Raw genomic sequence first — 12,749 nt, 5'->3', positions numbered from 1 at the left:
TATGGTAAGAAGTGCTCTCCCATGGATAATTAACCCATTTTGACTGGTCTGACAAACAAGTAAAGAAATTCCTGTAAGTATAGACAATTTTACATTTCAAAAAAGCAGTATCGTAGTAGAAGAACTAGAAAGGATCATACTGTTCTTTTTTCCCCATCTTTCATGAATTGTTAAATGAATATTTTATACGGTTTTGGCAAAATGAAAGCCGAACTCAAAAAACAGTGTATTATTCCAATAGCTTTGAGAACTCCTGCAAACAATTAACCCAGTTCCTCCATCCACGTAGCTGGAATTTTTAACTGCTCTCATTTCTCACAATGTTTACTTCTGATTGTTGTGCTTGAGACATTTTTAATTGTATTTGCCAATTAAGTTATTTTTATTATCCAGTTCTAACAATGAAAATATAAAGAATAAAAAATTTAATGTCATTCTAACAATAATACAATATATACTATTTGTAAATTCAAATAACAAAAAGTTTCTTAATACAGTTTTCAGTATATGCAGAACTGCGCATGTGTGACTGCGTATAGCATATTAAAAAAAAAGTAGATACAGAAGAGTATTTAATCTAAAAAGGAAGCATCTAATACTGTCCCACTCCCAGGAAATAGTGTATTTACAGTGAAATTATGTAAGCACTGCCTGTTTAGAATCTACTTGAGGACAGGAAAAAAGCATCCCCAAGAGCTAGTGCTATGACAAGAGTTATCAAACAGCAAACATTTTGTCTTTCCTATTATATCAGACTGTAGTTGCTAAAGATTCACAACAGAAAGAGAACTTAAGATCTTGTAAATGAAAGTTCATGTTTGTGTCTCATTGAGAAGGACAGTAGCTCTTTCATATGTCCTGCTAAGCTGCAGGCAGCCTCCAAGCACTGTGCCATCAGGCAACTCATTTTTTCAGTTTTGGTCTTCTTTTTGCTATAGCCGGTATGAAAGATAACAGCTGTTCACAAAATGGCAGCAGCCATACTGAAACACTCTGTTAACCAAGAAACAGATTCCCCACGTAAATGAACCAGTACAAAAAGTTTGTGGATTTACAGGCAGCTGAATGTAGAAACGTAATTCTTAAGAAAGCAAAGAATTCTCCCTGATTAGGATTTCAGCCCATCAGATTTTTTTTCCTGAGTAAAAGAAATTTAAGCCGTTGCATTAAGAACTTCAACAAAACAGACAACAGTCAAGGCCCCAGAATTTCAGTCTTTCTTCCCTAAGCTCAAAACAAATTCCCTGTAAAATGGAATCCTCCTCTCATGCCTTCACAAAGATTTTTTTGATGCCAACAGTCCCAAGAGGACTTTTTTTTTCCTGGTTATGTGATAGTGGGAAGGGAGATCTGGGTCTGTTCTTGACTGATGGAAGAAAAATACATGTTTAGAAGTAGGTGTCTTTTGCAATTGAGAAAAATTCAGAAAAAAACCTGTGCTATTTTCCTTTTTTTTTCAAATATGCCTTTTCTTCAACCTACACCAAGCCTTTATGCCTCCAACCAATAAAGAATTTCCAAAAGTTGTAAGGAACCATTTCAATAAATGTTTTATCCTGAAAATACACATGCTGTCAGACTCTGGGGTAATATCCACTTTCTGGCTTCAAACCACTTTGGCTGGTGTAGATATTTTGTTGGTTTTTTGTCTTTTCAACCGAACTGCTTTTTGCAGTTTGCAGCTCCTCAAGACTAATCATTCAGTATGAGAGAAGACAGATATTTTTTCTTACATAGAACACGTGAGGAGAAGTTCATGGACTTCTTGGCGTAACATGGAAAATGAACAATTGCTATAACCTGCACATAGACAGGCCATCAGTTTTTAAAGGATTTGAATCTCCTCCGACGTGTTTGAGATCCACACAGTGAAAGTGCTAGAAAAGCGCAGGCTTGTATTATCCAGACTAAGTTGCAACTTCATCGACCATTTACCATTTCTATTCTGTCCATTCTTTCCCAAAAATTCTAAAATACCCACTTGGGTTAAGCGAAGAGTTTTTTATGAACCTTTTGATCAATAACTTAGGTCAAGAGGCTGCTGGGAGTGAGGTTACACCAATATAAAATTTTCCATGATCTCAGATAACACTACTGGTTTGTTTGAAAGCTGTCTTTTTACTTTTCCATGCTGAATGAGCAATATTTCTATGCCAACACTAAAAGGTTCTCTTAGCCTAGAAATCAACAGTGGCGAAAAAATATGTAAACAACTTGTGCCTTTTAGGTTGTGATTCATAAGAAAGAAGAATTTTTCTTCCATCTAAGAAATATACTGTAGAGCTAGTACGTGTCTATTTGTTCACATTTAAAGACTAAAAAACTCCAAGTAACCCACCCTTTTTGCTATATTATTAATATAATGGTGCATCGTTTTTAGTAATAAAGACAGCATGCAGAACTTATAAGTTCACATAATCAAGTGCCCTATCTGCTCAAAAAGTGCTCCTTCTCAGCTGCTTACTTCAAAGACTCCTCCTTTTCTATAAACTATTTCAAAGCAGATTTGCCTTCAGCTCTCCAGATTACAAATCTATTCTCCCTTGGAAACCACTCTTAAAGTTACCACTTAAAAGTCCTGCATTAACCATGCCAACTGAAGAAACAGTATGAATGTACTTGGTCAACACATTCTTGAGTGTAGGTAGGCTTTAAGTTCTCTGCATGAGCCAATCCTGGAAGGAAAAGCACAATAAAGGACAAAACAAAGACTCTTGGTAATGTGTGCAGAACGAATCTTGCAGTGAAACCCTCTCAAGAGCACTCACAGAAGCCCCATAAAACATGGGCTCATGAAATCAGTGCTGCAGCACACCTGATTGCTTGATAAATTCTCTTAGAAACTGAGACACATAAATTTGCCATTAAAAAAAAAAAAAAGACAAGAGAGAAAGGAGCAAACATAAGGCCAAGTTTAAGGCTGATGGCAAGTCAGCAAAGCAGAATGCCTCAATATTACTGCCATCATACCTGAGCAGTGATTTACCCTTTAATATAGTGCTGCCCATTTTCCCCCATACTAGTTTGTGAGGACTCTTATTTTGGAAGTACTATGTTAAAAATCCATGATTCCATCTAATGAATCTGGCACAAAGCACATCTAAATTGGTCAATGAAGCCTCTCCAGTTACCTTTTTTGGAAGTCTAAGATCTGTGCAAGGATGAGGAAAGAAAAGAAGAGACAAAACCCCAAAAAATATCCAAAAGAGCACACAATGATAAGTGTGATTTAATCACTACAGCTGCCAAGGAAACAATCAAACCAGCCATATTGTCTGAAAAAAACAGTCTTACAACCAGCCTGTGCACGACTCCTGTGCTCCAGTCTTATGGCTGGAATCACACCTCCTCTTTCAGCACGCAGTTTGGTGTACTATCAGTTGAAATTGAGAGATCAGTACAAACCATTACAAAGTTATAAAATTGCTGAAGCATTTTCTGATATGTCATACCATAACAGATACAAAAACTGTATCAATTGACACGAAGGTTGAAAATAAAAAAAGGTCTGACTCAAGCATCACCAGTCTATTGCAGCTAAAATTTAAAACTACTATAGAACTTTGACATTGAAAGTAAAATAAAAGTAGCATTATACTTAGAGCTAGGAGAACAGATAATGAGGGTACTGTACTGTCAGACACACAAAATGCCTCCCATACTCCCCAGCAGCACAAGAACTTTAATTTCTGCCATTCAATGGTTGCAGTAAAAAACTTCAAGCATCACAGATCACTAAATAAATTCATGTTTAGCCTGGAAAGTTTAAGACTCAAACTGTCACTTTGATAGATACAAGTATTCATAATTTTCTAGTTGTGTGACAGCAATGTCCAAGCTGACTCCAGAAATACTTTAGGTTTCATTAATGCAGTTGAAGAAAACAGATAAGGTTTTTAGTTACTAGAATTATTGCCTCTAATATAGAAATATCTAAACATGGCATTACCTTCATTGCATGAATTTCTTCTATTAATCTGTCAACTCGTTTTTGGTTCTTTAATTTCAAGTCTTCTGAGCCCCTGCAAATGAAGACTGTCTTTATTAAGAAAATCTGGGCTTTGTTCACTTTATTTCCCTACGGACTAATATGAAGTAGCAAATTAAAAAATTACAAGACAGAGCATAAACACATTGCCTTGTTGTCAAATGAACATTTTAGCAGAGAGCTGAACATAACCTAATGCTTTTGCTGTTCTGAACAGAGAAGAAAATACTGAGGATTTACCAGAACAATATGAAAGACAAATGTTACTGTATTAGAAATTCATATCAATTCATATCAACAATAGGAGACACCAATATCTCAAATATATAGATATACTTTATATTTGTTACATATTGCATATTAATACATATATACATTTTAGGATCTGTAATATTCAAATATAAAAGTTCGTTGGGTTTGCTTCTTATTCTGCACAACTTGTTGAAACTGTGAGAAGAGTATGCCCAATTTACACTTTGAACACAGTAACAGATGTATCTCATACTACCTCAAATAAGACACATTGTAAACTACTTGGGGCCAGTAATCTTTAAAAACAATCTACAAAACATTGTTTTAACTGTTTATGTAAGTACTAATTAATACTATTAAAAATCAAGTATGAGCCGTGTATCTATGCCAACGGAAAACGCTTTTTGCTACAGAACCTTGAAGACAACTGCAGTGAGAAAGCATTGCACAATCTGAGTTCAACAGCAGAATAGTTCAAAAGATCACGTCTGACACTTTTAAAAGTGCTGTAAAAGGTTCTGTAAGTGATTCAGATTAGATTCCAATGCACTAAATCCTGTTAATAAAGTCCTCCCAATTCTTCTATATGAAACTGCCTTTAGTTAGTATTTCTAGTCTATCTAAAATGATGTCAAGGTAAGTCAAACACAATCTATATATTTTAATACCCAAACTTTTAAGTGTAGTACATTTTTCTTCCACTTCTCCATTTTTGGGAAAACAATTAAGATCCTGCCTGATTTACAAACACTGATTCAGAGGAACGCTGTATTTAAAACTGACTTTTTCAACTTTAATTTCCCGATGTGTCTGGTTAGTCTGCGAATAGTCAGGACTCTGGCCTTCTTCACATCTTTTCTCATCTTCACAACCTGTCAGAAATATGGAAGACATTATGAAGTTTGTTTTCCTTTATTAATTACCATATACGATACATTCATTATATTAACTTAAATTTTAGAAATTAGTTCAACAAAATGAAGTACTTTTGAAAATAAAGTGCATTCCCTCACTAACCAAATCCCAGTTCAAATGAATGCAGACTTCACTTAAAATCAAACCGCTTCCATAAACATCTGAGGAAGAACAACCAACAGTCTAAAAAATGTGTCTGAGGTCTAAACAGAAGACAAGACATTCCTAACTAGCCATACTTTAATATTATTCTTAGAGCTAGACTCAGCTAGAGATTTGAAAAGACTCACCTTTTGCCTTCACTTTGCTTATTTTTGTCCCGGTGAAAAAGCACTAGTACTTTTCCATTGGTACATAATATGTAAAGGCATTTTCATTATGAAACATGTTGAAATATTAAAGGAAAAACTCTCAAAGTAAATTTTATTTGGTACAGAACAGAATTTGAGATATGAAATTCTTTTTCTACATTCAAATTCATTTTTGCTGAAAAATGAAAATCCAAATGATTTCCAACTCACTACAGTCTATCTCAACTTGCCATCCTACCCATCACTCTGTTCCCAAAATGTATTTTAAAGTAGGTAATTGTAAAGAAAACTTGACCATGATATTTTCGTTTAACTTCTTGCCCCAATAATAAAGAAACAGAATTCTAATTAGTATTAGACAGATAGGATAAAGAAATCTTTGGAATCTTTTGCAATTAACTTCCATCATGGAAAACCTTAAGCCCAGGTGTCTTGTCCATGATGAATGTTTTGGAGATATAGGGAGTCAATAATGACTTTCTTTTTAATAACTAAACCTTCTCCCTTATTTATTCATATATATTTTACTACATCTACTAAGATTTTGTATTTAACAGTTAAACTTAGAAAACAAGAAATATTAAAACAAACTAAGAAAAAAAAAAATCAGTCTTCCTGACAAAAGCCAAATTTATCTTAAATTTATCCAGTGGGCTAAGTTTCAAAATTAAGTTGGCAACTCTTTCTCAAGGAAGTTCTTTACATCAGATTTCTACTTTATCTTCTAATTTCTCAGGGATAACACCAAACCAACAGATTGATGGTGACTGCACCATCAAGTCAGTTCCACCAGGAATATTAGTACTACACACCTACATCAAACTTGAGCAACAAAAAAGAAAAGATAAATCTTCAAAGTTCACAGAGTAGTATTTCACACCTGTCTTGGGAAGCCTGGCTAGTATATATACCCTGTGCAGAGACCATACAGATGAAACTATATAACTTATTAAAAAAAAAAACAAAAGGTAAACATATTTTGCCCACCTGATTATGTTTGTAGCTCAGGTAACTGACATAAGCAAGTTTTTAAGCCCTCAGCTGTACTCAGGAGTGGCTTGACTGAAGGCTGAATCAGTCAGAGCAAAACAATTCCTGGTGAGGGGCTTATGCTGATTGGCAGCCTCACCTCTGCCAGGAAAGGGAAGAAACGTGGAGCTGAAAAGCACGGAAGGCAAACCGGGAGGGGAATCATAGGGAGAGCAGCGTTACTGTCATTTGCACCAAGAGAATTGTAAAGGGGAAGGTTTTTGGGACAAGAACAACTGACCTAAAATTGGTCTCCTGTTCCAAAATTGTTACAGCTGAGGTCAGTACTTACCTTAGTCACACTAATGAAAATAACTGTGCACACGGGCCTACTTACAAAAGCATTTCTACTTCAGTTAACAGCAGAAACCATATGCCAAAAAGAACCCTGTGCCAAGTCTCTGCAGCACTGCTCAAGTCTTAACATGCTAAGGAACAAATCCTACCATTTGCCATCTAGGCATGCAGACATTTCTTTCTGTAGGATTGAAATTATCACAGCTCCCGATGTTACATCTTCTTCTAAATGGAAGAAAGAAAATAATGCATCTTCTGGTTGAATACTTCTTTGATAGTACGTACATTCAACAAGTTTGGAACTTCAGATGCAAACTGTGTATGCCTTCTTCGAAAGCGTGGGGAGGTTGGGTTTGGTTATTTTATTACCATTAAAAACATCCACAAGCTACAAATATATTTGAATTTAAATAACTCATACCTTCCATATTAGTTACTGTGTATACAAACATGAAGTATATTTAACTTTCTCTCAAAAATATTTTGTCATGTATTTTTTTTTAGAAATATTAATACAGACACAGCATGTTTCCAGGGCCTACAAGAGCCAAACTCCAGCCTTCCCTGCTGCCAGCCAATGAAGGCTGTATAGACATGACAGCAGGACTGAGGGAAGGTATTCGCTCCTTGGCAGACTAGGCATATCAATTTATGTAATCCTAGTCACTTCTTTCACACGGGACAGTATGCATCAACTGTGTTCTTGGAAGTACTCATAAAGTTCTCAAGAAAGCAGTCAGCTCTTTGGGAAAGAAATCAAAAAAGTTTAGCTTCAGATTTGCAGTGTGCCTGGAACAATAGGGCTCAGACCACCAGGGTGGCTCCTAGTCTCTATGTTACAAAGTGAGAGAGGCAACTTTGTCTTGAGTGAAAAAAAAAACAACAAAACCTACACAATCCCCCACCAAGTACAGTCATATCTAAAAGAAATCACAGAGGAAATGAATTCACTTTTAAAAAACAAGCCTAGGTACTAACACATAGCATGAAAGTACATAAGCATGTTTCCAAAGTTATGGCTATGAATAAAAATCACATCCATTCTGCACTTTCACTTACAGGATAGTATTTATACAGTATTTATATTACCACAGATCCTAAACAAAGATGAAATGCAAAAAATTCCACGACTGCAGGTATTCCACAAAGAAAGGCATCATCAGCCTTAGAGCTTGCAACCTGCAGTAAGGATTGCCACAAAACATGATGTGTACCAGCCAACTACATACAAACCAGTTCAAGCCATAGGCAGACAGCAGCTGCCACTGTTTCAAGAAAGGGGTAACAAACAGCACAGCAGGGGATCAGCAGATTAGTAGCCAGACAAGAAACAGAAACTCTCTCCTGCAATTCACCTTTTCCAGTGAGTGCACATTACTGAGGGGGATTATAACAGGAACTACTGATTTCAGCACAACCTACATTCAAGTGATACTTGGCACATGGTTACTCCTGGAAACATCTGGCAATAAAATCAGCCCTGATCTGAATGGATGGGTACAAATGACATGGTACAAAGGAACAAGAGGGTACATATCAAACCAAGGGGGTGACTTCTAGCAAACAATCCATATAACAAGTGTGTGTTTAAAGGCATCACAAGAACTGTACTTAACCCAGAATTTACAGCTGAGAAATGAAAAAACTAATAGCTTCAGCCACTTTGCCTTCCTATTCCAGGTTAACCCTGAAGGGTTAATAAGTATTCCCAGGGATTTGAAGTCTTGTATGGTAGTCTAATCAGGCCTTCTGAATCCTCAGCATATCCAAGCCCTTCTCATGCCCAAGCAGAGGGAATCATGGCTAGGCTTTGGGAATGAAGATTTGGGAACAGAGAGAGAAACTGACACAGGAGTACTTAATTGTACCTTTGATCTCTAAGTTTTCTTCTTTGTTTGTTTTGTTTTGTGGTTGGTTGTTTTTTTTTTTCCCCACGAAAATACTTCAGTTTGAACACTGGTATTTCACTCATAGTTACAAATTAATTTCAACCAACAAAAGTCTTGGAAGGGTTGAATCAGTGCCTGAATCAGTATTAGACTGTCTGGAAAGGGCTTCTGACATCACAGACATTATCCCTTTTAAATTGATGGGACATGATTATTGAACATAATAAAAGACAAGACACATGTAATAACAGAAAGTTATTTTAAGAGCCTCCTACATAATTTAGCTGTTCCAACAAAACTTGTATCAAGATCTTCAAGTTTCTTTAAGAGAAACCTAAGGCATGTTTTGATAAAACAACACCAAAAAATCTGGGTTTGGTTCTGAAACCCTAAAGAACCACAGAATGGTCCTCATATTAGGAGGACCAAGGAATGTGGACAAAATGACAGTGCAGGTGCAATATTACATTCAAATTCACATGACTAGTCAAAGGTATTTGCCTTCACATTTTTTAAACAGCAGCAAAGTTCTCAAAGAAACATTACATTAGAATAAAATGTTATACTTGGCCACTTCTGAAACTTGTTTTGAGGTCTGTACAGGCAACATGCCTCCAAACTAACCTAGTGTTCAGCCAGTTAGAAAAAAATAAAGTGTGGCTAAAGATTTGTAGATGTATCAAGAAAGGTATGTGACTACTCTGAACTACAGTATCAACTGTACTTGACAAAAAAAAAAAAAAAAAAGACCAATACCATTCTTTAAAAAAAATCTGATGGATTAAGAGAAGCACTAACATGTTTCTGCCTATGATTCATTTAAGTATATTCTTTTCAAAAAGCACTGAAATACTCAAGCAACTGTGAAAGAAAAGTGGATTTTCATGTTACCATATACAAAAACTAATACTGTGCATGAAAATACCTGAAGGACTCAGAATGTCTTAAATACTTCTTAACTCAAAGTTACTAGAAGTTAACTTAGGCAGTCAGCCTCAGCTATCCAAAATGCATGAAAGCCAATAAACTGATGGACATGTCTTTTTCCTCTAAGCAGCCTGAAGCACATACAACTGTTCTTCTTGGGCTTCAGCCCACGAGGTACTGAATATTTTGGTCGTGACCCAATAATGCACTTAAATTATTAAATCCTTAAACAACCAGCACTAGACAGACCAGAATTTCTTCATCTACTTCTGCTTTAAGCCAGCACACAGTCTAGTCCTAGTTCTAGTATAAGCAACCAGAAAAGACAAATCATTTTGTTCTCCTCAAGTAAATACACTGCATCTAACCTCACCTAAAAAAAAGAATTGTGAGAGTTTATAACATTGTGAAATATCCATAATGTTGTACAAACATACATCCAGAGGTCAAACAGAGGCCTCCAGACTTTCCCCTAGCATGGTAAAGTCTCTCCTCTGTGAAGATTGTCTTCAAGGCCCAGACACAACTGCAAAAATATTTCATTTACAATTTGAAGATATCATTTCTAAAGCAATGTTCCGTAATCTTACACAGACATATCCAATTCTACTTTGCAATATAGGGTCTCTTATGTCTTTTCTATGACTTGGTGCCTGGAAAAAAAAGAGGGTATTTCTGAGCTTGCTTTTCCACTTCATTTTCTTCCTGGGCTCTCTAAGCTAACAGGACTTAACTGTCATAAGCGTCACACCTGAGAGTGGGATAAAAAGGAGACAACATCATGAACCTACCCTGTAAATTCTGTCTCAAGAAAGGGTCTATTTTAAATATAGCTGATCATAATGCTATTGACAAATTACCATATACCTGCACAAACTGGGTCTAGTGAATGAACAATAGGAAAAAAATGAAAGTGTAGGTACAAGATATACCTCAGTCCTCGTGGATTCCCTTTATGCCAAGAACATCCTTGCAGGTTGAAATGAGAGCCTCATACTATTAAGACCAAAATTACTCAAAGCAAAAGGGAAAAATATTTGTATCTGCCCAAAAGTATATAATAGTTTTCTGATTTTACTGCAATAAAAGATTTACTTTTTAACTCCCTCAAGTTTAAGCAATGCTGCTAAAGTAGAAAGGGAAAGTCATTAAAAACACACTAAAATCAGTTGTGTTTTGTACAATTGCTTTTTTAAAAAAGTTTGCAAATTGCTTAAATTATACATCAACAAATGTCAAAGCAAGAAATCCAGCTTAAAAATACAAACCCAACAAAAAGAAAGTGAAATGTATTTAAGTTGAGTATTCAAGCTCTCTTCAATACAAGAAAAACATTGAAGTAAGTAATGTTTGAGTTCTCACTGATCTTCTTTCCTTTCCTCGTTTTAGGGCACATCAAAAGCATTGGTTTCATTTTATAGTTTCTTGGTAGTCTTCTAACCAAGAAATTACCATGGCAACAGTATTCTCAATGTTAATTTTTGGTGCTATTTGGCAACAGCGAGTTTTAAAATTCAAAACACCTGCAGCTGGATCACATATTAGCCAGAACTAACAATAGTACATAATCTTTTGAGTGAATAATCTAAGTGAAAAAATGTTTCTGGAACTTCATTACAAATATTTCTCTCTATTATCTGGAATGTCAGCTTGAAAGATCTAATGATTTTTAGATTCTTAGGAAAAGTTAGCAATTGCCAAGTTTCCTTTTTTCTTTTTTTTACAAAAAGAACCCCTATATTACGGTATATATTTTACATATGTGAAAAGATGTGGAAATAGGCAATTATAGACTTACAGCTTTGTATATTTGCATTATAAAAACACATATGAGTAGGATGATAAAGGCAACAAGAACAACATAACACACCTGTGTGGAGTATCAGGGTCCAGTTTTATACAAATATATACCACAAAAAAGAATGTATAAGCGAAGCAAACAAAGTGAATTTTCAGCCAGATTAGTTTCCTGAACTGTTTTCCCTTATGGTCACAGGAATATTAGCTAGTTCCAGGGCAAAAGAGCAAAACAAGAATGTACAGGAGGAGATAGAGACGGACTACAATAAACGAGAGTACAATAAATAAGCTATCCCTTTATTTGATATACAGATCAAATGCCAGATAGTGCTAAGGAACATAGTTTTTCAGTTAGTTTGTTCCATATCAATGTGGTGTTAATCTTGCTTCTGCCATCTTCACCTACATGCAGCAAACAGGTGTGAATCAAGTGGATTCAATTATACCCCCACACCTCTAACAAAATGCACAGTTCATGAAACTTGAGGAAAATTCTTCTGGATTAAACTATTGCACCCTGCTGCCCAAAGCAGGCAGAAGTGCCACCACTAGCTGGAGGCATCCATAAAGCCAGAAGCTTCTCAGGCTCTGGACACTCACCCTGTCAAATTCCCAAAGTGGGTTGCTGAAGATGAATGGAAAAAAGCACACTGCCCACTTGGGTATATTGCCACCTTCCTCACAGGAAGAGTACCACACATCCTCCTCGTGAGTTACTGTCAAACCCTTCCTCCACAGTGTGCCCATGCTGCTTTCTTTGTACTTTCTCAACTGAACCACTGAAATATGAATTTCTTTATTCAATATAGCACTGTATTTCCTCCTGCATGGAGAACAGTTGTCATTTCTAGCATAATTTCTCCAAGTGGAAACCACAGTGAGTACTCAAACTGCTAGAAAAGATCATTTTCATCTCAAGGTTTTACAAAGCAATTCCAAATATCTAAGATAGTTGGGAGGGAGTAAGGCCAGCCTAGAATTACTTGGTCATTGCCAAAGACCAAAATTTAACGGATTTACTGCTTCAAAGTCAGTGTTTCACTGCATGGAGTCAGACTCTATGTAGTAGTTCAGAAAGCACTCAAGTCCAAACCAGAATCATGAGCTGGCTAGACACATTTCTAAACCCTACATCAACAGCAGTAGCTGTAAACGTCCAGATAAGAAAAACTGTGATACACTAGCCTAAAGATGTGATATTACATATTACATATTACATTTCATATCTAACCACATGGAAATAAAAATTATACAAGTCTTCCAAAACACAGGACTACTTGAAGGTGATTTCTAACTCTGTATTTAATTGATCAGCTAGATTAATCAGCTAGAGTTTGAAAG

The 12,749-nt window shown here is 35.9% G+C and overlaps 1 protein-coding gene across 1 annotated transcript in view; it reads right to left on the bottom strand.

The window, feature by feature from the left end:
* SRFBP1 (serum response factor binding protein 1) overlaps nt 1-12,749 on the bottom strand; it is a 69,656-nt gene that overhangs the window by 40,849 nt on the left and 16,058 nt on the right. Inside the window, 2 exon segments of the mRNA XM_029965467.1 lie at nt 3,950-4,022; nt 5,024-5,112. Coding sequence (XP_029821327.1) covers nt 3,950-4,022; nt 5,024-5,112 — 162 coding nt within the window.

Source organism: Manacus vitellinus, unplaced genomic scaffold, assembly GCF_001715985.3.
Source record: "Manacus vitellinus isolate BGI_N305 unplaced genomic scaffold, ASM171598v3 scaffold_9_pilon, whole genome shotgun sequence".
Classification (NCBI taxonomy): Eukaryota; Metazoa; Chordata; class Aves; order Passeriformes; family Pipridae; genus Manacus; species Manacus vitellinus.
Note: the sequence above shows the minus strand (reverse complement) of the source record. Positions and strands in the feature narration are given on the sequence as shown.